This window comes from Diplodia seriata, assembly GCF_021436955.1.
Source record: "Diplodia seriata strain FDS-637 chromosome Unknown scaffold_3, whole genome shotgun sequence".
Taxonomy (NCBI): Eukaryota; Fungi; Ascomycota; class Dothideomycetes; order Botryosphaeriales; family Botryosphaeriaceae; genus Diplodia; species Diplodia seriata.
Genome location: NW_027117310.1, coordinates 244,510 through 268,356, shown reverse-complemented (window position 1 = coordinate 268,356; position 23,847 = coordinate 244,510). Strand labels below are relative to the sequence as shown.

Here is a 23,847-nt window from a genome sequence, read left to right as displayed (position 1 = left end):
CGCGATGCCGCAGTAGGCTTCCAAGTCGCTTGGCCCGAGTCGCGGCCCTGGCATTGGAGTTGATGCTGGGCCCACCGGCGCGGTAACGCTAAAAAAAAGTGGGGCCCAACGAACCAAAGGAAGCTGCGTCAGACTCGGCGAAGCTCCAGCACCGGTAACGCGTTGCGGCTCCGTCTTCGATAGCTCTTCATCAACAATGTGCCTGAACCATGGCAACCGTTCGCATTTGTGTCTGCGGTGACGAGGGGACCGGTACGCGTGCCTCGCGCTCCTTCCAGCAACCCATAGCTTGCTGACCACAATCCTTAGGGAAGAGCTCGCTCATCACCTCCCTCGTCAAGGACGTCTTTGTCCCGAAGATCCAGAGCGTGCTCCCGCCGGTGACGCTGCCGCCTACGCTGGGCACCCCGGAGAATGTTACCACTACCGTTGTCGACACCTCCGCCCTGCCGCAGGACCGCGACAAGCTGCGCAAGGAGCTTCGCAAGTCCAACGTCATTCTTCTCGTCTATTCGGACCATTATAGCTATGAGAGGGTTGCGCTCTTCTGGATGCCCTACTTCCGCTCGCTCGGAGTGAACGTGCCGGTGGTCCTCTGTGCGAACAAGTCTGATCTACAGACAAATGGAAGTACCTCGCAGGTGGTGGCCGATGAGATGCTGCCGGTGATGAACGAGTTCAAGGAGATCGATTCGTGCATCCGTACAAGTGCCAAAGAGCACCATAACATAAACGAGGTCTTCTTCCTCTGTCAGAAGGCGGTCACGCATCCGATTGCTCCTCTCTACGACTCCAAGGAAGCGAACCTCAAGCCAGCTGCGGTGGCAGCTCTACGTCGGATATTCTATCTTTCTGACAGGGATCAGGATGGCTATCTTAATGACACAGAGATGCACGCATTCCAGTTGAAGTGCTTCGAAAAACCGTTGTCTGAGGATGACCTCATGAACATCAAGCGGTCAATACAGAAAGTGTCCCCGGAATCTGCCAGTGAGAAGGGCATCGACGAGAAAGGGTTCTTGCTGCTGCACAAAATCTTCGCTGAGAAAGGGCGTCATGAAACAATCTGGATCATTCTGCGGAAATACCACTATACTGACAGCTTGAGTCTCAAGGACACGTTTCTGCACCCCAAGTTTGATGTTCCTCAGTACGCCTCTGCGGAGCTGAGCCCTGCTGGCTACCGGTTCTTCGTCGATCTCTTTCTCCTTCACGACAAAGACAACGACGGCGGCCTTAACGATGCTGAACTATCAGCTCTGTTCCTGCCTACTCCTGGCCCACCTCCGTCCTGGGTCGATTCGGCGTTTCCGTCGTGCACAGTACGCAACGAAGCTGGGTACATTACACTTCAAGGCTGGCTCGCACAGTGGAGCATGACAACCTTTGAGGAACCGAAAACCACCCTTGAATATCTTGCCTACCTTGGGTTTGAGAGCTCGGATCGTGGCGGGACTACTGCGGCACTCAAGGTCACGAAGGCACGCAAGAGGCGCAATCGCCCTGGTCGAGTCGAGCGGAACGTGGTACTTTGCTACGTCCTCGGCGCAAGCGGCAGTGGCAAGAGCTCGCTACTCAATGCGTTTCTGAATAGGCCGTTCAGTACGATGCACTACCCTACAATCAAGCCGCACTCGGCGGTGAACAGCGTCGAGCTTCAGGGAGGAAAGCAGTGCTACTTGATTCTGGAAGAGCTTGGAGAACTCGAGCCTGCGATATTGGAGAACCAAGCCAAACTCGACGCGTGCGATCTCCTCTGCTACACGTACGATTCAAGCGACCCAGATAGCTTCGACTACATCGTGCAGCTGCGAAAGAAATATCCACACCTGGACGGTCTGCCGGCCGTCTACACAGCGCTGAAGGCCGACCAAGACAAGGCCATGCAGCGGACCGAGATGCAACCGGACGAGCACACAAGTGCATTGAACATGGCGGCACCGCTCCACGTATCAGTGACGTGGAACACCATCTCCGAATTCTTCGTACACGTGAGTACCATCCTCCTGCTGGTGTGAAACAGACGACTGAAACAGCAGAACGCCCAGCTTGCCGAATGCGCTACGCATCCATCTACCGCATTTCCCAAGTCGGACGAGGAGCCGGTGGACAACACCAGTTTGTATTTGGCATTGGGCGCCACGATCTGCGCCGCAGCCGCATTCGTGTTCATTTGGAGGAAGAACTCCACGGTTGCCTGAGGTGAAAGCGAGGTACGGTGTTCGTGCGGACCTCTTTGCTGGGCGTGAAGAGCTCGGACGGCGCATGACGACTTGCATCCCCCTGTCATTTTACGGCTTACAGAACTCTCCTCTTTTCTGAAGCGGCGCGTCTGACGCGGAGCTGCGTGCTATAAATAAAGTCATTGCTGGAGTGCGGTGGAAGGACAGGTACATGGCAGGGAGCACGCGTAGATGGCGGTACACAAGTAATTTCAGTATTTCAGCCGTCGAGGTGATATTCCGCATACGCGAGCGAGCTTCCAATGACGTGCGGCGGCCGGTGCGCCCAGCAACGCGGCGGCTGCACGCGGAACAATCGGGCTATTCCAGAACGAAGCCAGTGCGGAAGGGGGCTTGACGCCAGCCCGTTGGGAGGCGGAGGCCGGGCACGCATCGTCAGTCGGGAGGCGCGTGGTCGTTTGGGATGTTGTCTGGATCGGCTCGAGCAGGGCGCCTGACAGCGCGCCAGGGAGCCGTGGTGATAAGGTTGGAGCGCGGCGGATCGGGCCCGCGAGCCAAACACCGCAGGCTGCGCCTCGAGGCGTGTTTTGCGCTGCGCAAGGCCATCAGGCAGCAAATTGCACGCGGCCGCTCTCTCAGCTCAGGGTTGTGCGGGGAGCGCGCGCTGTGGGGGCGCTGATCCAATAACGCATCTCACAGCTCTGCGGATTAAGCGCTAGCGGCTGTCTCGCAGCCACACTGCGCGGTGGACGTGGATGGCGAGGCGCCGGAGGGGGCGCAAGGCTGCGTCCTGTGAGGCCGTTCCCGTGCAGTCTCCGTGCTGTCGGGCATAACAGAATAAGCGATGTAGTCACTAGCGGCGACTGGACATCGGGCCTGAGCTGTCACCCCCGAACCGCCCGATCTAAGGACTTGTTGTAAGCACCGCCGCCTGTTGTTCGCAGCAGCCCGAGCAGAGCCACGCCCCAAGCTGCTCCTCCTGCACCGCGCCGGACATGCCCAGCAGCCTGAGCTCCTGTCGCCCGCTCGATCCATGAACATCGCCCGCGCATCCCACCGCCGCCCCCTGTGAACCTGTTGTCGCCGAGGCTCGTTGCGACGAGGATCTGCATTCCTCGAGCAGCTATGCAGGTTGGTCCTCCCGCTGCCCGTTGCCCGCGCTCCCAATGCAGGACCCAGATTACACAGCAGCAGCACCACGCCTCAGCCCCGACGGCGACCGCGCTGGGCCGCCACACCCTCCTCTCGCCGCTCCCTGTCCTCGCGAACGTATGCTAACCGCTCCACACCACGCTGCTCAGACGTCCCCGAGACCCGGCTCCAAGAGAGCGCTGGAACTCGAGCGCTTGTACGAAGCTCGCCGAGGCCATGCTCCGCAAATCTCCATCAGCGACGACAGCCACCACATCACCGAAGCCATTGGAGACATGTACGGCGAGAATGAATACCACCGGAGCGAATCCCGGCCCTTGAGCTTCATCAGCTCGCCCACCAGCGAGACGTTCGACCTGAGTCCCTCCTTTCCCTCCTCGCCCAACCCGCTCGAGCGCGCCTCCTCCAACGAGAACAAGCACCACGCAAATGGCCAGCCGAGCTCTCCGCAGATGCTCTCGCCCCGCAGCGACCGCAGCGACTCCTTCGACCGCTCCTCCGTCTCCCCGCCACGCCTCAACCGCCAGAGCTCCGACACCGCCAGCCAGGCATTCGAGTTCCAAGACATCGACTCGCAGTCCAGCCCGGCCGCCGTGGCCCAGGAGCTGAGCAACCTACAAGCAATCAGGCGCATGTCCATGGACGTGCATGGCTCCGATCCCGACCTGCCCTCGTTCAGCGAAAGGGCGCCAATGCCGCCTGCCTCGCCCACCCACGAGGACGACGAAGACGATCCCTCGCGCATGTTCTGGGTTCCGGCTCGAGTACACCCGGAATTGGCCCCCAAAGAGTTCAAGACGTTTATCGAGGAGAAGGTCCAAAAACACCGACGGAGATCAGGGGATTCGGATTCTATGCTCTCAGCAGACGGGCTGAGCCCGGAAGGCTCGGGTGGAGGACTGCGGAGGAAGAAATCGATGTTGTCTAAGCAGGTCGACGGACCGCACGGTTACCGAGATGGTGCTGAGCGCTTGGAAAGAAAGAGATCACAGGCTAGCGACCACGCTCACATGCCGACTCTGCACCAACTTGAGGCCGTGGAAGAGGATGATCCAGCACAATTAATACGGCGCATGAGCTTGCGCGACTCCATGGATTCCGGCGTTGCCGGCGTCGAGAGCGCCGGAGAAGACGACGTTCCCATACTTCCTGTCAAGCCTGCTGGCATCCTGAAGCGGTCCACGCGGACGAATTACAGACGCGGCAGTATACGCAAAGGCGAACGGGTTCCTTTCAGCCGGAGGATGGGGAAACACGGCGACACTGACACCGACGAGTCCCCTGTCTCATCACCTGTCGCCCAGGAGCCAGAACCACCGAAAAGGGGAATTCAGAGAGTTCAGACGGAGCCAATGCCTTCGAAAGCTGATCAGCCAGAGAACTTCTCGCGCCCCACGCGGCTACGCTCCCAAGCTCAAGACCCCGATGCACCGCAGGCTGAGCCTTCACGGCCCCGATCAGCTGAAGACAGGCCCTCTAGCCCGCCCGAGCAACACCGTCAGACATCGCCTCCGCAACAAGACCAGCGAAGAACTTACCACTCCCGCATTGCGTCAAACGGCCGTACGACTGCACTCCTTCCCGGTTATAATGTTCCTATCGACTCACCTGTCGTTTCTTCCACAGCAGCTCCGGTTCCCCAGATCGTCGAGACTCCTCCTGCGCCCTCCGACGTTCCACCTCCGATACCAGCACAACACCCGGAACGCAAGTCCTCAAAGGTGAAAGTTGACCACACGGCATCACAGAATCATGCGCCCGTCAAAATGCCCCCACAGCCAGTCAGAGGCCTTCCTCCAGGACGACAGAGCTTGCGGGAGAAAGCAGAGAAAGCTCAAGCCAACAAAATTCCAAGTCAGTCCCTTGATGAAATGGCCTCACACCCCACAGCTATCCCTGGCCACACTAGCGCGACAAGATCCGACTCACTTGCAATCATTCCCACATTCGCAGATGAAACGAAATCGGACAAGGGCGACAAAAAGTCCAGGAAAGCCGACGACGACGACGACGAGGAATCCGGCGGCAGAAAGACCAGCTGGGGGTGGTTCTCGCGTAAGAACAAGGAGAAGGAAGAACAGGAAGAGCACGAAAAGAAGGACAAGGAGGAGAAGGAGCATAAGAAGACCAAGTCAAAGCTCACCAAATCCGCTGACAAGTCACACGACAAGCACGACAAGCATGACAAGCACGAGAAGAAGGACAGCACGCGTTTGGATGTATTGCAGACTTCGATCGACGACGGACGTGGACGAGAAAGCCTTGTCCTCGACCGCAGCAGCGTCAAGCTTGAGGAAGAGCGCCAGAAGACGAGCAGCCGGAAAACCTCGAGCGAAAAGAAGGAGAAGGAGGGCCTGTTCTCCTCAATCTTTGGAGGCAAGACGAAGAAGGGTGAAAAGGAGCCTCACGGAAGCAGCAAGAAGGCAATTTCAGCGCGTGGGCTATCTCCCGACCCCCCGCAGCGCGTGCTCCGCCCGGACGTCGACTACAATTGGACCCGGTTTTCCATCCTCGAGGAACGTGCCATTTATCGCATGGCGCATATCAAGCTCGCCAATCCTCGCCGAGAGCTTTATTCCCAGGTATTACTCAGCAACTTCATGTACTCATATCTCGCCAAGGTTCAGCAGATGCATCCGCACATTCAAATCGGCCAGTCGGCGGCTCAGAAACAGCAACAACGGCTAGCCCAGGAGCAAAAGAAGAGGGAGGAAGAACAGCGCCGGCAGCAGCAGCAACAACAGCCAGAGGAGTTCAAACAATACCAGATGTACCAGGATGTGAGTAAAAGTGTTGAGGTTGAGCGAGGATAGGTTAGTAACGTAGTGAACAGCAACAAGCACGAGTGGAGGCCAATGAAGGCGGGTCTGAAGGTACGACATATCAACATGGAGAAAAGCAGTATCCCAACGACTCCTCACACGCATCACAACACACACAGTACAATAGAACGAACGGCCACGGATACAGTGTTTCGAGCGGGTCCAGTTACCTTGGCCAACCTGGAGCGCAGCAGCCACAGCAAACAGCGTACTATGGACCGCAGTACGACGAAGACGATGGTCGCAATGATATGTGGTAGGAGAAGCATGAGCATTGACCGTTCACCAGCAGCGTCAGCAGTGATGGTACGGTGACGGGCTGGCGTTCTGGGAAGTGGATCAAGTCAGCGAGAAATTGGTTTTTGTTGATGGTCTTTTGTGCAATGCATAGCGATCGGGATCATGGCTCATGGCCGCAGAGCTGGGAGATGAGAGGAGCCAGGCGACCTTGGTTTCTTGTTGCTACTGCTTTCGTCTCTTCAGTTGCTATATCGCTCGCAGCATTCCCCGTCGTTCCTCGGCTGCTTTATCCCCGCTCGAATCCGACTTCTCGATCCGAGATTCTCGCCACCATTTCGCCAGGAGGGTTTTATCTTGTGGCCAAATGGGGACAGACTTCTTGGTCTTTGCATCCCAAACGCACTCTGGTTGGTGAAGCGTGTTGCTCAATCTGTACGATAGCCTGTGCTTTTTTTTTTTTTTTCTTCCTCCTTTTTTTCCAGTCTGCCCTGCTCTTTTCGCTTTTCATGTGGTGCTAAAAATGGTATTAGGGGAAGCCGAAGTCGGCCGAAGCTGTGAAATAAGTCTGGTTTTTCTCTTCTTCCACTCGTTCCTCCCCCATTTTATGCGGTCTTTATTTCGATTTTCATCTCCTCACGCACATTTTCCAATGGTTTCGACAAAGCGGGCGAAGGATTCAGTTGTTTCAGGCATGATGAGGGATGGTTTTACAGGATCATGGGAAACATTAGCGGGTGTTTGATAGAGAGAGAGTGTGTGTCAGAGAAGATTGGAGCATAGGTCGTGCGTTAAGTGCCTCATACGTTTTTTCTCTCCGAATGATCTGACTGTTTCGGTGGTGGTGGTGGGGGGGCAAAACTCTTAAGATGAAGCAATGGTAATGTGTTCAAACACGTTTTTTCCTTCTCTCTTTCCTCCCGGGCACGAGGCATGATGCATGGGCACTGATTCGCTGGATTACGCATGACAGCTTGGAAAATTGTTGTTGCCGCAAGGTTGACGGATCTGAGGAGGGCTCATGTGGACTTGGGGTTGAAGACTCGATCCAGAAATGTCATGATGAGGCCTTTGCTGCATTCTGTAAACTCGGCGCTTGGATCAGAAGCAAGTGAGGAGGGGGTGTAGCGACTACCGTGATTACGTGGCTGCGTAACTACCACCGAAGCAGAACAATTGCACCACCATGACGCAGGCGCGATGGACCCAAGGCTGCTTTCCTCTAGCTGTTGACGATGGAGGTGCTTCGTTTTCGGCGAAATTAGCGAGTGCGCCAGATACGTATGTAGGTACCTTGCTATCTTATCTCACGTCATCTTCCTCCATTTTCTTGTACAGAACCCTACCACTTTTTCCCCGCCTCACGTGTAACCTACAGGGGAGGCTGCCGTCTTCTGCTTATTTCCCTCGACCCCAACTTCCCAACTGTCTGTCTGTCTGTCCTTCACCAACAACGATCCTCAAGCCTTGCGATTGTCGGCCGCGCGAAAAAACAAAACCAAAAGCAGCGAGGGAGAAAAAAAAAGAAACATCACTAGCAGGCGCCCACGATCCAATCGCACCCTGATCCTCAACATCTTTTTTGCCAGACAACACCACCATGTCCGTCGTCGACCCCGCACTATCGCACCCCATCCGCCCCGCCTTCGCCCTGCCCGGCGAGGCGATCAAGGCCGGCGGCACCCCCGAGCCCGGCGCGGTCGTGCCCCAGGAGCCCGCCGGTTCTCGCGCCGTCATCGCTGCGCTGAAGATGATTAAGCATGGCGAGGTACGTTGTTTCGTTGTCTTTTTTCCTACTCGCTCTCTCGCGATTGTGTCTTTTGCAGTGTTCGGTGCTTTGTTGCGCTTTTTTTTTCTTTCCCTCGGCCATGGTGTGGGCGGGTTGTGTGTGAAACTACGTAGCAATGGTGAAAGAGAGGGTGAAGAACAAGGGAAATGGCTAGGTTGCGTGCATACATACATTCACATACTTTCTCATTCTCATTTCTTTCTTCCATTTATTATACAAACCTCCAAAGGGGGGTTTGGAAAAAGGAAAAAAAAAAAACCGTTACACATCCGCTCACATGTGGGGGCATCCCCATCCAAACAGGGCGGCTACTTCGTCGAAACGGACCGCGACAGCCGGCGCGTGGTGAACCCGTTCCACCCGTCGTACGACAGCGGCATGACGCGGGTGTCGACCAAGGCCTGCTTCGCGGAGACGACGGCGATGGAGGAGGAGGCGGCGGGTGATGGCGGAGGAGAAGGAGGGAAGCAGCAGCAGCAGCAGCAGTGGACGACGCTGACGCGCAGCGCGAGCACCAGCATCTATTACCTGCTGACCCAGGGCCGCGGCTTGGGCCGGTTCCATCGGAATAAAGGGAGGTGAGTGTGTGTGTGGGTGTGGGCTGTTCTCGTTCTCGTTCTTCTTCTTCTTCGTCTTCGTCTTCTTCTTCTTCTATCGCGATTTTTTGCTGACGATCGCGGGGAGGGAAATAGGACGGTGCACACGCTGCACAAGGGCAGGGCGAGGTACGTCATCATCCACGCGGACGAGGTCGTCAACGGCATCCGGCCCAGGGGCGAGGCGCGCGTCGAGACGTACGTCGTGGGCCAGGACGTCGCGGCGGGCGAGCGGCTGCAGTGGGTCGTCGAGGGCGGCAAGTACAAGGCGAGCTTCTTGCTGCCCGATGATGATGGCGGGGTCGAAGGCGAGGCCACCAGCGGCAGCAGCAGCAAAGATGGGTGCCTGATCAGTGAGGTAAGTTCTGTTGTTGTTGTTGTTGTTGTTTGTTCAGTCGAGACGAAAGATGGGCCGTCGGATCGGTTTTGGGGGGCTGGCTGACTGACTGACTGACTTTTGCGCAGACGGTCGTCCCCGGCTTTGAGTACGCGGATCATGACTTCCTCAAGCCGGAACGCTTGGTGGAGCTTGTGGGCGAGGAACGCGCGGCGGAGCTCGCCTGGTTGCTGACCAAGAGCGTGGAGTGATGATGTGCATGCGGGTATGCGGAGAAGTCGTGGGATTGCGGGACTTGTGGCGTAACAGGAGACGTGAGGCTAGCTGTCTATCGAAGCGGCTGTGACCCGAATCGACATGCCTCGCATGCCGAGAAAGCTGGTGTCGAATGGCTTGTTTGTACGACGCGCTGCTCATACCTTGGAAAACTGCAGAATGTTTCTCCTCTGAAGAGGCCCATCGTCCTGTTACGCAAGAGGTACTCGCAAAAGACTTTAAAGAAACTACGATGATCGATTGCAGATCCCACCGGCAAGGTAATGTATAACTGAGCAGGAACATGGCCATTGCTTGATAGATTCGTGCGCCCCTTTGATTTATTTTAATCTTCAGAGACATGACTATCTAGCTCGTACGCCGCCTTGAACGAAGCCGTGAGCGGCAGGGAAACAGCGGTAAGCACGAGCAGGTCTGTGTAACTGGCTACGCTGAACTAGGTTCTTCGCTCGACCATCACGCAACGTCGTTTCAACACATGGAACGTTCATGTCCGGCAAGGGTCCGGAAGATTGAAAGTTCGATCAACAAGGTTTCGCCCCGGGAAAAAGACGAGGGTAAACAATGTTTCCAACGGAAGCAAGCGGGCCTCGACAGATTCCGGCTTGGCGTGCAGCGTCCGGGGGGATCATGCGAGAGGCAGTGGAAGATCGACAAGGCCGCAGCGACCTGGCCCAACGAGAATCGCTGCGCGGAATATTGATAACGGCAAGTCATGGGGTCATGGCTGCTGATGGGGCCGGGCCATTTCCAGATAAGCTTTCGGGCGGGGCGTGTGGCGTGGGCGGCAGTGGCTCCATGCTGTGTCGAGCGTCTGGGGTGGCATGCGGCAACGCTAAAGCAAAGCATGGCGCGAGGGAGGGGAGGGGAGGGGTACACCCATGCGGCTTGCAGGCCCACGCGAAATTGCACCTCGACCCTTCCCCTCCCCCGCCGTTCTCCGATTGAATGAGAAGCTCAATGCGGGAACGGTCGGAGATGAAGACTGACAGCGTGCAGGGTTTGACTCCGTCTGGCGTAGACTGGTTTCCCCTACATGGTATACGTTGAGCCGCCTGGGCGTGATGCACCGGGCCCCATGCCATGCGCCGTCCGTGCTCTATGCGGGTGACTTATAAACTGACCATCTTTCCCGGCACCTGGCTATGCCTTTTGGCTCGCTCGCTCCTCTTAAGTTGCTCGTGGATCCGTCGCTCTGAGAAGCGTCGTCCTCTCGTTCGCTGTCGCTACCATGGGCCTCCAACACGTCTTCGCTCTTTCGTTGGCCTGTCTCAGCGCGGTTCCCGTGCGCGCCCAGTACGATGCCCTACAGTATGTGGATCAGTTGATTGGAAGCAGCAATGGAGGTATGTTTCCAAACACTAAGCAGCGGACCCCCATTGACGATGCCCAGGAAACGTGTTTGCGGGTGCTACTCGTCCCTATGGCATGGTAGGTCTTCCTCCGGCGGACGTCTGCAGAGAAGAAGCTCCTGTCGTTGGTGCGCCCTCCGTTCTGGTCTAGTGCTGAGCAACGTCAAAGGCCAAAGCAGTCGCCGACACGGATTCGGAGAGTAACCAGGGCGGTTTCACCACCGACGGAGCCAACATCACGGGCTTTAGCCAGATGCACGATTCCGGGACTGGAGGGAGCCCGTCGCTTGGATTATTTGCTCTCTTCCCGTACACCAACTGCCGGGGCGATGATGTCGACAACTGTGTGTTCCCGAAAAAGGCCAGAGCGACCCAGTACAGAAACGACTCGGTGCAAGCCAGTCCCGGATACTTTTCCCTGACACTGAGCAGCGGCATCCAAGTCGACATGACCGCTGCGGCACACACCAACCTGTTCCGGTTCACGTTCCCTTCGTCTGGTGCAGATGGCGGCGCTCCAAGCCCGCTGATTCTCTTGGACTTGACCGATCTCTCCGACTCCCGCCAGGACAACGGGACCATCACGGTGGACGGCGACACGGGCCGGATGACGGGGAACGCGCGGTTCCTGCCCAGCTTCGGCCAGGGCAACTACGTCGCGTACTTCTGCGCCGACTTCCAGGGCGCCAACCTCCGCGACGACGGCATCTTCGCGAACAGCCGGGCCAGCGCGGACGTCAAGAACCTGACCATCTCGCGCTCCATCAACGGCTACCCGCTGCCCGGCGGCGGCTTCGTCCGCTTCGACGATCCCGGCGAGAGCGCGGTGCTGGCGCGCGTGGGCGTCAGCCTGATCAGCGAGCAGCAGGCGTGCGGCAACGCCGAGGCGGAGATCCCGGACTACGACTTCGAGGGCACGCGCAGCGCGGCCGTCGAGGAGTGGAGGCAGAAGCTCAGCCCGATCCAGGTGTCGACCGCGGGCGTCGACCGCGACCTGCTCGTCAACTTCTACAGCGGCATCTACCGGACCTTCGTCAACCCGCAGGACTACACGGGCGAGAACCCGCTGTGGCAGAGCGAGGAGCCGTATTTCGACTCGTTCTACTGCATCTGGGACCTGTTCCGCTCGCAGCTGCCGTTCCTGACCATCGTGGATCCCGAGCAGGTCACGCGCATGGTGCGCTCGCTGATCGACACGTATCGACACCTCGGCTGGCTTCCTGATTGCCGGTGAGTGCAGCCCGCTGGCAGGACCGGGCATGTTCGAGCTGACATGGTGTAGGATGAGCCTGAACAAGGGCTACACGCAGGGCGGATCGAACGCGGACGTGGTGCTCGCCGACACGTACCTCAAGGGCCTGCGCGACGGCATCGACTGGGACGACGGGTACGCGGCCGTGGTCAAGGACGCAGAGGTCGAGCCGTACGACTGGTGCTGCCAGGGGCGCGGCGGGCTGGACAGCTGGAAGGCGCTGGGCTACATCCCGGTCGAGGACTTCGACTACAAGGGCTTCGGCACCATGACGCGCAGCATCTCGCGCACGCTCGAGTACTCGTACAACGACTTCACCATCGCCGAGCTGGCCGCCGCCATGGGCAACCGCGCCGCCGACGCCGACAAGTACACGGCCCGCAGCGCCAACTGGCAGAACCTGTTCCGCGCCAACCAGACCTCCTTCCTCAACGGCACCGACACCGGCTTCGTCGGCTTCTTCCAGCCGCGCCATCTAAACGGCACATGGGGTTCCCAGGACCCGCTGCGCTGCAGCAACATCGACCCGTTCCCCGACAGCATCTGCAGCCTGCAAAACACGGCGGGCGAGACGTTCGAGTCGAGCATCTGGGAATACGGCTTCTACGTGCCGCACGACCAAGCGGCACTGATGACGGCCCTCGGCGGACCCGCGGCGTTCGTGCGCCGGCTGGATCACCTGCACGACGCCAACATCACGTACATCGGCAACGAGCCCAGCTTCCTCACCGTCTTCCAGTACCACTACGCCGGCCGCCCCGCCCTGTCGGCGCGCCGCGCGCACGCTTACATCCCGGCTTCCTTCGGGACGTCCGTCGCCGGCCTCCCCGGCAACGACGACAGCGGCACCATGGGCGCCTTCGTGGCTTTCGCCATGATGGGCCTGTTCCCGAATCCCGGCCAGGACGTCTACCTCATCTCGCCCCCGTTCTTTGAGGAGGTGAACGTCACGCACCCGCTGACGAATCGGACGGCGACGGTGAGGTGCGTCAATTTCGATCCGAGTTATGAGGCGATTTACATCCAGAGCGCGACGGTGGATGGAAGGCCGTGGGAGAAGAATTGGATCGATCATGGCTTTTTTGCGGAGGGGAAGGAGTTGGTCCTTGTGTTGGGCCGTAATGAGAGCGCTTGGGGGACGCGCGTGCAGGACTTGCCGCCGAGTTTGAGCGAGTATCAGGGGTTCGGCGCCGGGAATGGCTCGGCGGCGGGTGGGAGTGACGGGAGGAGGACGAGGAGGGCGCCGTTGAAGCCGAGGATGCCGATGGCCGTGGATTTTTGGCCTGAGGGGGAGGTGGTTGGGGGGTTGTAGCGAGGCGGTCATCTCTGTTGTGCGGTTGTATCTGGGTGAGTGAGTGAGTGCGCTGATGGCTGGCGGGGAGGAGACGGGCGGCGGCTTTTTTTGAGCGTGTTTGAGATTACGAATGCCACGTTTTTTTGCTGCGATGCGCGCGCGCGCAGTGTTGTGATGGGTGGAAGCTTTGAAGTGAGGCAAATCGTCCTGGCGATCGGTGGTGTCTTCGAGCGAAAGGTTGGGCTGGCCACAGAACCCGCGCTTACATTACTAACGTAGTGAGTGTAGTGCTTGAAACCTTTCGACGACATCATATGAGTTATAGAAGGAGGCCCTGTTGTGGCAGCTCTTGCTCCTTTCTTCGCCGTCGAATTGTCCGAACATCCCGAACCCCTCGGAGGAGGTACTGTGGAGTAGCCACTCTTCGCGCCCACTCCACCCAATATGGTGTTCCCCAAGCCGATGGCCTTCGATCTATTCGCCCTGGCTCGTCCACTTCGACGTTGCCCAGCGTTGTTGGAAAGCGAAACATTTTGCCGCGCCTGTTCTTTTTCCATACGTATGGTCAGCGATTAGCTCAAGATGCACTCCCACGTCACCAAACTTACGTGGGTAGCTGAATCTATTATCCGGACGCAGATGTGAGTCTTGAATGTAGACAATCGCGTCAAGATGTTGGATTCCACTACCTACATATGTAGGACAGAATAAAAACAAGAGTAATAGCTTACCTTCGGCGGTGCTACGGCAGCGCTGCCCTGGGCCGGCACGTCGGCGTTCTCAGTCTTCATCTTCGTCGAAAGAGAAAACCACATTCGGTGCAGTTGCGGCTAATGTTGACTGGGTTTGTTGATCGAGGACTACCAGACCATTAGAGACAGAGCAACACTCGCCCACTCTGCGGACGCTCGGAGTTCGGAGAAATCTCACTTTTTCTCAAAACCACGCGCAAATGCTTGCCATGACTTAACTTCGGGCGCATCCGTAGGCCTAACTGGCGGGTAAGCTGGCGGCGCGCCGACTGACATTGCAGCCGGCGGCCTCGTGTTGCGCTCGCGATTGCACTCGCGGTTGCGCCTGAGAGCGCGATTGAGTTTAGCATTCCTCCTCCTCCTCCTAGAATCCGACATCTGCTCTGGGTACAGTTGATCGCGCCTAACTGCCTAACGTTCTACCATCTTGTCTGCTTGAACTCTGCGCTGCGCAAGAAACTTCCGATGGTGAATAATTTGACGTCGTACGTTAGGAGCACGATGCCCAAACTGACAGTTAACGGCTAGACGCGGTTCTTTCCTATGGAAGGACTTGCAGTGCGGAAGGATGTGGACAAGATTGTCATGTACGAGTTCTTTTTTGCAAGTTCCCTTTTGGAAATCTTTGCATAGGTGTAGGAGCGAACAAAAGTCGGCACGACGTCCAGAGACATCCAGAGGACCAAGTCGGCAACCTTTGGGGTGAATTGACATTGGACAGACGTTGAAAAGGTAGCCAACATAATCATCATCATTGACTCGCCGATGTGAGGATCGATGTGTGTTTGTTCCTTCCGCGTTGGCTGGATGTGTGCCGATAGCGGATCTGTGCTCAGGAAACATGTAAGTGTCCTGTGGAAGGCGACCCGAGGATAGTACTGAAGAGACAAAGTCGGACAGAATATGGGACCTGATCTGAGAAGGAGGGGAAAAAAGTCGATGACTCCCGTCCATGTGACTCATGGGATCAATGAGTACTTACAGAATCTCGACTAACCAAAGGAACCACCTCTTCGACCCTAGAAGCGCAAAAGGCGTCGGGTAGCGTCCGTTCATGCAAGAGACCCGCCCTAGCCATGCAGACCGCCGAGGCCAGGATTGAGTGGAGCTCCAGTGTCCGAAACAACAGCAAAGCCGCGTCAATTCTAGTCCAGCACGAATGAGTCACTCGCATTCCATACGCTTAGCTGACAAACGCACTCCACTTTCCCCGGCGCAAGCGCTCCACACGTTTCGCCATGTCAGTGCGGTGCCTGCGGGCCTGACTTGTCACTCGTAGGGCGGAGGCGGAGGCGAAGGCGTTAGCCAACTAGACCGAACCCAGAAACGCAACCCGTACGGCTGAGAAAGAAACGTCAGCACGTGGAGGGAGGCGCTGTCACGCAAGAGCCGGGCGCGAGATAGCGGTGTGGCATTGGAAATCGAATCCTGTCACGGTGCGCAGTCTCATGTCCTGTACGTTAAGTATAGACGGATTAAGGCTTGCGGAAATCCGCTACCCAAGCGAGTTTCCCCTAACGTTAAGCGGAAGCGGGATCTACGAAGGTGCCGGCCTTGGCGGATCCCATGCCATGTCATGTCCTCCGGACGAAGTGCCGCAATAAATACTCTGTGGGATTCCTCAGTTGGTGGAGACATTGTTCTTCCTGCAGGTGTCTTTCGTCCTCTGGCCCAGCATCTGCCCCGGATGGCTATCATGTCCAGATTTCTCAACACTTCCACAAACATGTTGAACATTTCGATCAATCCGAAAAGCACAAGCAGTGGCTTGATCCCAGGGCTCTATTCCACCAACGATGAGATAGTGGGAGAAGTATCAATCACTGCTTCCAGCGACATCCATGTAGAAGACTTGGACATATCCTTCATCGGTAAGCAGCAAAGACATATCCAACACTCTCGACGCAACACACTGACAGCTCAACAGGCAGCACCCAAACCCGCTTCGACAACTTCGGCGCCGCCCCGATCGCACCAGGCGTGACGTGCACCGAGAAACGCTTCCTCCGCCTCCGCCAGCCCTTCTCAAAGTCGCCGCGCGGCACGGTCCTCCAGGCCGCCGCCCACCCCTACTCCTTCCCCTTCACCTTCACCATCCCGCACCGCCTCCTCCCCAGCACCTGCTCTTGCCCCAACCAGCACACCTCCTCCTCCTCCTCCGACCACGGCCACCTCCTCCCCCCGCCCACCATGGGCGGCCGCCACCGCTGGCAAACCCCCACCGGAGCCGCCCTGGACGACCCGACGCCCGTCATGGCCCAGGTATCCTACACCATCGAGGCGAAGCTGGTCTACAGCAAGCAACGCGACAACCGCCGCCGCCGCGTCGTCGCGAACGCCTCGCGCGGCGTCTGCGTCGTCCCCTCCTTCCCCGAGTCCCCGCCGATCTTCTTGCACGCGCCGCCGTCGTACTCGTCGTCGTCGTCGCCAGAAGAAGAAGAAGAAGAAACCCAATACCGCCTCCGCCACGAAAAAACCATCGGCAGCGGCGGCGGCGCGGGAGGCCTCCTCTCCCGCGGCAAAGCAGGGTGTTTGGTCGTACAGGTCCCGCAGCAACCCGGCGCGCTCAGGGGCGGCTTGGTGCGTGATGCGACGTGTTCCTCGTCCTCCTCTTCTTCCCCGGCGTCGGTGACGTTGCTGCTGAGGTTCGATCCGGCTGCTTCTTCTTCTGCGTCGTCGCCGCCACCGCGGTTGGAAGACGTCAAGAGGTCGCTGCGGGCGACGACGGTTTTCCGCGCGGGCGTGATGGAGGGTCCGGAGTATGCGAAACTCGGCGACGGTGGTGGTGGTGAGCAGCAGCAACGGCGGTCGTACTCGGAAGCGGTGCCGTTGCCTTCGTTGCGCGTGTCGGGCGCGCGGTGGCGGCGGTGCGAGCCCGGGTGGGCGCAGGAGGGGTTGCTTGAAGGGGGGAGGAGGCCCGAGGAGGAGGAGGAGGTGGTGATGGTGGCGCCGTCGAGTAGGTATGCGGGCGGGGTGTATTATTTGCTGCGGCTGCAGATCCCGGTCGAGTATCCGGCGGGCAAGGCGCTGGTGCCGACGTTTCGGTCGTGCTTGGTGGAGAGGTCGTATCGGTTGGATGTCGCGGTGACGCTTTCGGCTTTTTCGTCGGTGGCGGTGCGGGTGCCGCTCCAGCTTTGTACGTAGGGATCGTTACGATGTTATGACTTGCTGAAGAAAAGATGATCGTTGATGCCTTGGTGATATCAGGTACCCGAGGGACTCCTCTTCGAGACCTTCAAGTCCTCCAGGTTGTCCGCTTGGCACTCCAAGTTATACCGGACATTGCTTTCGAGTTTCTCTTGCTGTGGTTTACGACTTTGCTGGTTGATCACTGAGAGCCCTGAATCCTTAGAATGGCGTAGAGCTCGCGACGAAGAAGCGAATGATTTCTCCCCGTTCTTCCCTGAGATCCATGGCTGAAGTACGCAAGTGGAGTCTGTTTTTAGACATGTGTTGCACAAGTGTACATTCTGGTCGCCGGTGGCGTCATAGAGGCGTGCGGCAAGGCGCCGCGCGGAATTCATGTTGCCAGAGCAGAGCTTTGGTCAGATGGAGAAGGAGCCGATGAGGGGATCCCGACGGGGCTAGCGGCAGACTGCAAGTGCGAACAGGTCGCAGTTGGTGGACTGGTGTTCCTCAGGGTCCCTCGCTCTTTCCTCACGCGCAGCTTGTGCTTGTGCAACTTTCCCATTTCGCGGAGACGCGTCGCGTGAGCAGCTGGTCTTCACGTGCTGGCACCGCATCCACTGTCGCAGTGGCTGCTCCTTCCTCAACTCCATCCATCCTCACCCTCCGGTGCCTACACATCGGCCGAACCCTACTGTCATGAGACCCTATTGGCCGCCTACTCACGATACATTCTAGAAGTCGCTGCCTAATTGCCCATCATGCCCGCCGTCCGCTTCAGCGTCTCACCGCCACCGAGCTCCCCTCGCTCCCCCCAGCTCCCCAGCAGTCCGGACGCGGCCCCAGCCCAACCTGTTCGCTCAGCTCTTGCTCACCCCGAAACCTCCGTCGAAGCCACCTTCGGCCTCATCTTCCAATCCCATGACAGGCGCTACGACGCCCAGGACGCACTTCCGCCTGGAAGTTCTGCTGGTTCGAGCCCACGTCACTCGGCAGCTGGCGTAGCCGCGCTGAAGAGGCGCAGTAACCCTCAGAGACCACCCAGGCCGACATCTGCCGCCCTACAAGGCGCCCAGGCCTACCTCGGCGCCACACTCAAGCCTTCAACCATGCGCCTGCAAGACGTGGAGGCTTGGGTCGAAGACTCGCTGCACGCCCAGGCCATCTATGACCTCGCAGCCCACTCAACTCTTGACATTCCCGCCGCCAATGCAGATCAGTTGTCTTCGCCCGACTGGCCGGCTTTTGACTCCCCAGAGCCTCGCATGAGGTCCGAAGACGAGCCACTCCAGCGTATGAAAAGTCCATCCTTCTCGTCATCCTTGGGAAAGAAGCTCGCGAGATCACCCTCGGACCTCATGACCTGGCTCAGGACTCCGTCAGTCCAGGATTCTGGTTTTCGATCTCGATCCATTTCCCAGACAACTGATCCCCGTGATGAGGAGCAGTTGGTTCCCCACGACCGCCGCTGGTCAGCATCAAGCCGTCGCCGCGCCCTCCGCCTTTCCGACTCTTCGCAGCGCGCTCTTCCTGCTCCTACCACTCCTCCGAGCTACCGCTCAGTGTTGAACGGACTTCATCGTCGATTCTACAGCAACGACGACAGCTCCGATTCGGATTCGTCGTGGACTTCCTTCGGTTGCGTCGATGGCATGAAGCGGCCCGACTTGGACATGAATGCTGAACAAGATGCCGACAAGAGCAAGCTCGACAGAGGTGTGCGTCGAGGCAAAGGGCGATCAAGCCTGCTGAAGGGAGCCAGTATCGTTTTCGACGATTGTGCAGCGAGCTTGGCCAACCGGACGGAGAATACTGAGCCGGGAGAAGACGAGGACGACAGCAACCTGCTGTACGAGAGCAGCGCAGCGGAGGAGAATAGAGCAATGAAGGACGCCTTGAAGAGGATTGCAAGCCGCTTTGAGGTGCCCATCAGGCAGACAAGGCCGTACATGGAGAGCGATACCGCTTGTATGATGCCATATTGAGCGTCGGCGAAGAACGGAGGCAGTTCATACTGGTCATGGTCGGGATGAGAAAGCGGTTCCACGAGGCCACGGCGCGCACGGGCGAATACATGCGCAGGGCTCGTTGCTTGATTGTGGGACACAAATACCGGCTCTGCGGCTCATGTCGCGTGGGCTGTTTAACGGACGTGCAGGCGCCTGGCCACTAACGCTGTACAAGTTACAGTCCCCTCGTTGCTGGAATATCCTGGATCGGTGGGCACGGCATTTCGCATCCGCGCAATCACATGTCATGGGAAGATTGGGAGTTGTACAGTACGATACATGCGCTATTTGCTTAGGCCATACGCGGCAGAGACAGGAGGAAGCGGGTAGCTGAAGGAATATGCAGACTTAGACAGCGGGCGGCAGGAATGAAATAGGTTGCAATGCGGATGGCATGATGAGGTGCATGAGGGGTGCGGAGCGGCGGAGTCGGAGACGGCAGGCTTACTGCAGCGCGGTCCCGCCCAGCCTGCAGCGTTCCGACGCGCCCGCCATTCATGCGCGCGAGGCTAAAAGCGGGTGCGAGTGCGAGCGCGGTGCCGGGGCGCGTGGGGTGGGCGCGGGCGCGGGGACCTCTGGCGGGCGAAGTCGCGAGAGAAGGAGAGGGTGAGGGCGAGGGCGACGACGGCTCTGGTAGCGGCCCTTGGTAGGCGCGGCTGTCCAATGACGGCCTTCGCAACAGCTCAGCTTCGATTCTGACGAGCCTGACCGCCTGCACGCCCGGCTGCCAGCGAACCTCCTCCTCCACTCGCGTGTCCGGCCGCCGAGGCCCCCCCTCTCTCACCAATTGAAGCCGCGGCGACATCAGAAGCAGCGCCAGCCCCGGGCTCAGTCGCCTCGCCCCCGCGCCCCCGCAAACCAGCGCCGTCAGAGCCTGCCCGCCGCCTCCCTTTGCCTCGACCCGCCGCCCCGAGGGCGCGTCAGCGAGTCCTTTAGCCGCAGCCTGCGAGAGCAAAAGCAAGAATGCCGTCGCCGGAACAGCCGCCGAGGCGCCCTGCAGGCCCCAAGCGCAACCAGTCGTCGCAGTCGCACGTCTCCCAATCCCCGTCCGACGGCCAGCCCCAAGGCCAGCAACATCCAAAGCAGCAGCACAAAGCCCAGCGACATGTCGTTGGCCACGGCCGCATGGGTCCGCGCAACCCCTCCTATAAAAACCTGAGCAAGGCGGGCGCCCAGCGGCCGCCCACGGGCGACGGCAGCACGAGAAATCACCAGCGCACCCTGTCGGGTAGCTCCACCCCGGTGCCAGCAGAGGTGCAGGCCGTCCGCCCTGGCTTAAAGCGCAATGCCACTGCCTCCGCCGTGCCGCGCTCCACGTCGCACGTCGTGCTGAAGAAGAACCACTCCAGCAGCCACCTGCCGCGCCAGATGTCCACCAAGAGCATGCACAAGCACCGCACCAGCAGCGACCTCGAGACATTGAAGCGCGCCCACAAGCAGCGCAGCCGCCAGGTCTCGCCCGACCCCGAGCCCGACCACCCCGCCGTGCGCTTCGACCTGGGCGACGACGACGGCGGCGAGGACGACAATGACTGGACCGAGGAGAGCGCCTCGCAGTCGCCCGCCACCACCCGCTCCAACACCCGCCAGAACTCGGTCGTCCTGGAGCCGCACAAGCAGGCCTTCTCGGCGCAGCAGCAACAGAAGCAGCAGCAGCAGCAGAAGAAGCAACAGCAGCAACAGCAGCAGCAACAACAACAGCAGCAAGACGCCAGCGACGACGACACCGATACCGACACCGACGAGTCGACCGAGACCGATGCACCCAAGCGCCGGGCGCGCACTCAGCCGCACTCGCGTTCGACGTCCCACCCGGGGTCGCCCAGCAGCCGTCGGGATGCGGATCGGGTGACTTACAGCAGTAACCAGATCAATGGAGCCAGCTCATACCACCAGCCCAACCTCCCCGACGCCGACATGATAACCTCGCGCATCCTTCAGCGGAGCGCCTCGCACAGCTTGAGGCCCCAAGTCTCGGACGTCTCCGCCACCGTCGTTTCAGATTCCCACGACGCGCGCTCGCTCAGCCATTCCACCGGCTCTACAATGATAGATACTCCGTCGGGCAACAAGGAAGCTGTCTCGCGCTTCATTGACGGCGATGGCTCCTCGGGCACGCCTCGGGACAGCAGCATTCTGCCGCATCATCCAAAGGGCTCCGGCGGTGAACTCACGCCCGGCAAGCGCAACAAATCCGTCCCCAACATGACCGACAGGGAACCTTCGACCAAGCACCGCCGCCACGTCTCTTCCGGCACCGCCACGCCAACAGATCTCCACCCGTCCCGCACTCAACAAAAACTGTGGCTACAGCGCGCCAGCTCCAACATCGAACCCCAGCAAAAGGAATACCTGCCACGCAATGGCCACTCAACCTCGCAGCTGTACCCTGCCGGCGTAACGTACACGCCCTCGGGAGAAGTCGTCATCGACAGGGAGCTGCTCCGCCGTTTCGACGAAGCCGCGTCCGAGTACAAGGTCGTACGGCGGTTCCGGAATCCCGTTGCCGACGCCATAGCCCGCCTCCCCGAGATACCGTCCAGCTCACGCAAGAACCGCAATTCCCTATCGGTCAAGTCGGGCGGCGGCGCACAGCAACGGCCGAGCACGAACGCCGGACCCGGACCGGACTCGGGCGTCAGCGGGCTGGTGCGACAACACAGCCTCAGGGCGTCGAGTGCCGGCGAGGGCATGGACCGCGAGCGGGGTACGCCGACGAGCGTGACGGAAGCGGTGGCGGCGGCGAGGAGGGCGCGCGTCAGCTTCGACCTGCCCGGCCGGGGAGACTCGCCTCAAGACCGGGTCGCGGCGGAGAAGGACGAGATCGAGGAGATATGTCGCAGGATCTGGGAAAGAAACGAGCTGCCGGAGGGGGAGTGAGAGAGAGAGAGAGAGGAGGTGGGAACGATGATTGCAAGGGTCATCATGGAAGAAGAGTCGAGATTGCGATGCATGACGTACGGTACCCAATGGGCCAAAGAGAGGAGGGAAACCAGCACGGCCGCCGAAAACAAAGCTCGAACAGTTTCAGCATCCGCGGTTACCGGCTACCACCCCGGCTACAATCGGCTTCATCCTCGCCGCTTTGTGTTTTTTTCTTTTTTTGCCCTGCGACATTTTGCTCCCTCCCTCCCCTACCCGAACTCTGTACTCATGCAACCTACCCCTTATCTTTCTTTCAGGGGTCGTCGATTGATCGCGGGGCCGGGCTTCCTTTGAGGATCGACGATCGACAACGAGATGACACTGGAGACGAGCGACAGAGGGGGAGAGACAGAGACTTGATTGTGGAGAGGAATGTGCTGCGGATGAAAATATAAAAAGAAATCTAGCGGGTATGGGGTTTCGGGAAAGGGCTCAGTCAGGGGTGGGAGGCAAAGAGCGATGCGGGAGTAGTGGATGGGGAGTGAACAATTGATGGGGGGGCTGAGGAGGAGGAGCATTGGAGAAGATCATCTCTCTTCTGCTGATGATTTTCCTCTGGACATGAGCACGGGTGTCCTGGAGACCGTGGCCCCCACACACCCATTTTCCTCCCGTATTACATTGGATTCTACTACTTTCGAAAAGCTCGTGCGTTCGTCGTCGTCAGGTCGTCGTCGTCGTCGGCCCCGGCTCCGATAGGGACCCACACACACCCCCACCAACACACACACAATCACACAATTATACTAAGAGCTGGGGAAAGAAACGAGCACAAGAGTAGACAAGGGCGATACGATACGATAAGGGCTCTTGGAAATAGGCGCGGAGAGCGGGTTCGGTGGTGGAATCAGCTTGGGGCAAATGCGGCGGCGGCGGCAGGCATTGCAATCGATAACTGTCCGCGATAATTGCAATCCCGATCAGTAGGGAAACATGGGGTAGGGAGTAATTAGTGGGCTTTTTTTTTCCTTCCTTTTTTCCTATAAGCATTCTGATGGGCGCGGGTTCGGTCTTGCTTTTCGAGCTTTTTTTTTTTGGGTTGCTCGAGAGGACGGGAGGGGAGGTTCTTCTTGACATACGTTTTTTCTTTCTTTTTTTTCCTTCTTCTTTAATCGCACCGGTGCTGGGGGAGTCATTGACATAACTTACTTGCTTGTTGCTGTGGATTTTGGGGATTGCCTTTCTTATCATTACTATTACTACTACTACCGCCCGCTTTTCCGTTAGAACGGTCGGGATTCTCGTACTCTTTACCTATGGACTTTCTTTTCTGCCTTGTCCGTTCTTCTTCTTCGTCGTTGCTGTTGCTGCTTCCGTTGATGTCGTGTTGGTCTGTACGTAAGTGCGAATAGTTGTGTTGGCCGAAGTCATGAGTTTATCACTGTGGTTGATTGCCATGTGCCGCTGCTGCTTTTTCGCGCCTTCCCTCTTTATTTCGTCTCACCTGTTTTCGGTGCTCTCTGTCTCTCTCTCTCTGTTCGTGTCAGTAACATGTGAGTTGATACTAATTTGAGCGCGCGCACGGGCAAAGAGACGGTGGAAGGGGTGGGTAGTTCTGGGTACAAGTAGCTGAGAGTAGAATACGGAACCTTGAAGTGACGTCTTATGTGGGGGGGGGGGGGAGAGTGAGGGAGAAAAGGAGTTCAGTGGTCGTTCGTCCGTCACTACTCGTACATGTTGGAAAGTGAGCCGTAGTGGTTGGTGGTGTGGACTTGTGGCCGATTGACTGCTCATCCATCGCATTC

The 23,847-nt window shown here is 58.6% G+C and overlaps 6 protein-coding genes across 6 annotated transcripts; all 6 read left to right on the top strand.

The window, feature by feature from the left end:
• Positions 1 to 209: 209 nt before the first annotated feature.
• On the top strand, positions 210 to 2,018 carry GEM1 (ERMES complex Ca(2+)-binding regulatory GTPase gem1; the record flags this gene model as incomplete). The annotated part of the gene is made up of 2 exons (XM_066774306.1): positions 210 to 252; positions 310 to 2,018. The coding sequence occupies 2 exons, from the start codon at positions 210 to 212 to the stop codon at positions 2,016 to 2,018; spliced, it is 1,752 nt and encodes a 583-aa protein (XP_066634425.1).
• Positions 2,019 to 3,308: 1,290 nt separating this feature from the next.
• On the top strand, positions 3,309 to 6,148 carry SLS55_002825 (uncharacterized protein; the record flags this gene model as incomplete). Its single annotated transcript, XM_066774305.1, has 2 exons — positions 3,309 to 3,314; positions 3,485 to 6,148. 2 exons carry the CDS (start codon positions 3,309 to 3,311, stop codon positions 6,146 to 6,148), a joined length of 2,670 nt encoding a protein of 889 aa, XP_066634424.1.
• A 1,846-nt stretch (positions 6,149 to 7,994) lies between these two features.
• SLS55_002824 (uncharacterized protein) lies at positions 7,995 to 9,367 on the top strand (the record flags this gene model as incomplete). The annotated part of the gene is made up of 4 exons (XM_066774304.1): positions 7,995 to 8,162; positions 8,487 to 8,761; positions 8,876 to 9,137; positions 9,245 to 9,367. 4 exons carry the CDS (start codon positions 7,995 to 7,997, stop codon positions 9,365 to 9,367), a joined length of 828 nt encoding a protein of 275 aa, XP_066634423.1.
• A 1,256-nt stretch (positions 9,368 to 10,623) lies between these two features.
• SLS55_002823 (uncharacterized protein) lies at positions 10,624 to 13,308 on the top strand (the record flags this gene model as incomplete). The annotated part of the gene is made up of 4 exons (XM_066774303.1): positions 10,624 to 10,738; positions 10,786 to 10,872; positions 10,921 to 11,974; positions 12,027 to 13,308. The coding sequence occupies 4 exons, from the start codon at positions 10,624 to 10,626 to the stop codon at positions 13,306 to 13,308; spliced, it is 2,538 nt and encodes an 845-aa protein (XP_066634422.1).
• A 4,621-nt stretch (positions 13,309 to 17,929) lies between these two features.
• Positions 17,930 to 19,153, top strand: SLS55_002822 (uncharacterized protein; the record flags this gene model as incomplete). The annotated part of the gene is made up of 2 exons (XM_066774302.1): positions 17,930 to 17,938; positions 17,987 to 19,153. 2 exons carry the CDS (start codon positions 17,930 to 17,932, stop codon positions 19,151 to 19,153), a joined length of 1,176 nt encoding a protein of 391 aa, XP_066634421.1.
• A 987-nt stretch (positions 19,154 to 20,140) lies between these two features.
• SLS55_002821 (uncharacterized protein) lies at positions 20,141 to 22,057 on the top strand (the record flags this gene model as incomplete). The annotated part of the gene is made up of 2 exons (XM_066774301.1): positions 20,141 to 20,145; positions 20,167 to 22,057. 2 exons carry the CDS (start codon positions 20,141 to 20,143, stop codon positions 22,055 to 22,057), a joined length of 1,896 nt encoding a protein of 631 aa, XP_066634420.1.
• Positions 22,058 to 23,847: the final 1,790 nt, after the last annotated feature.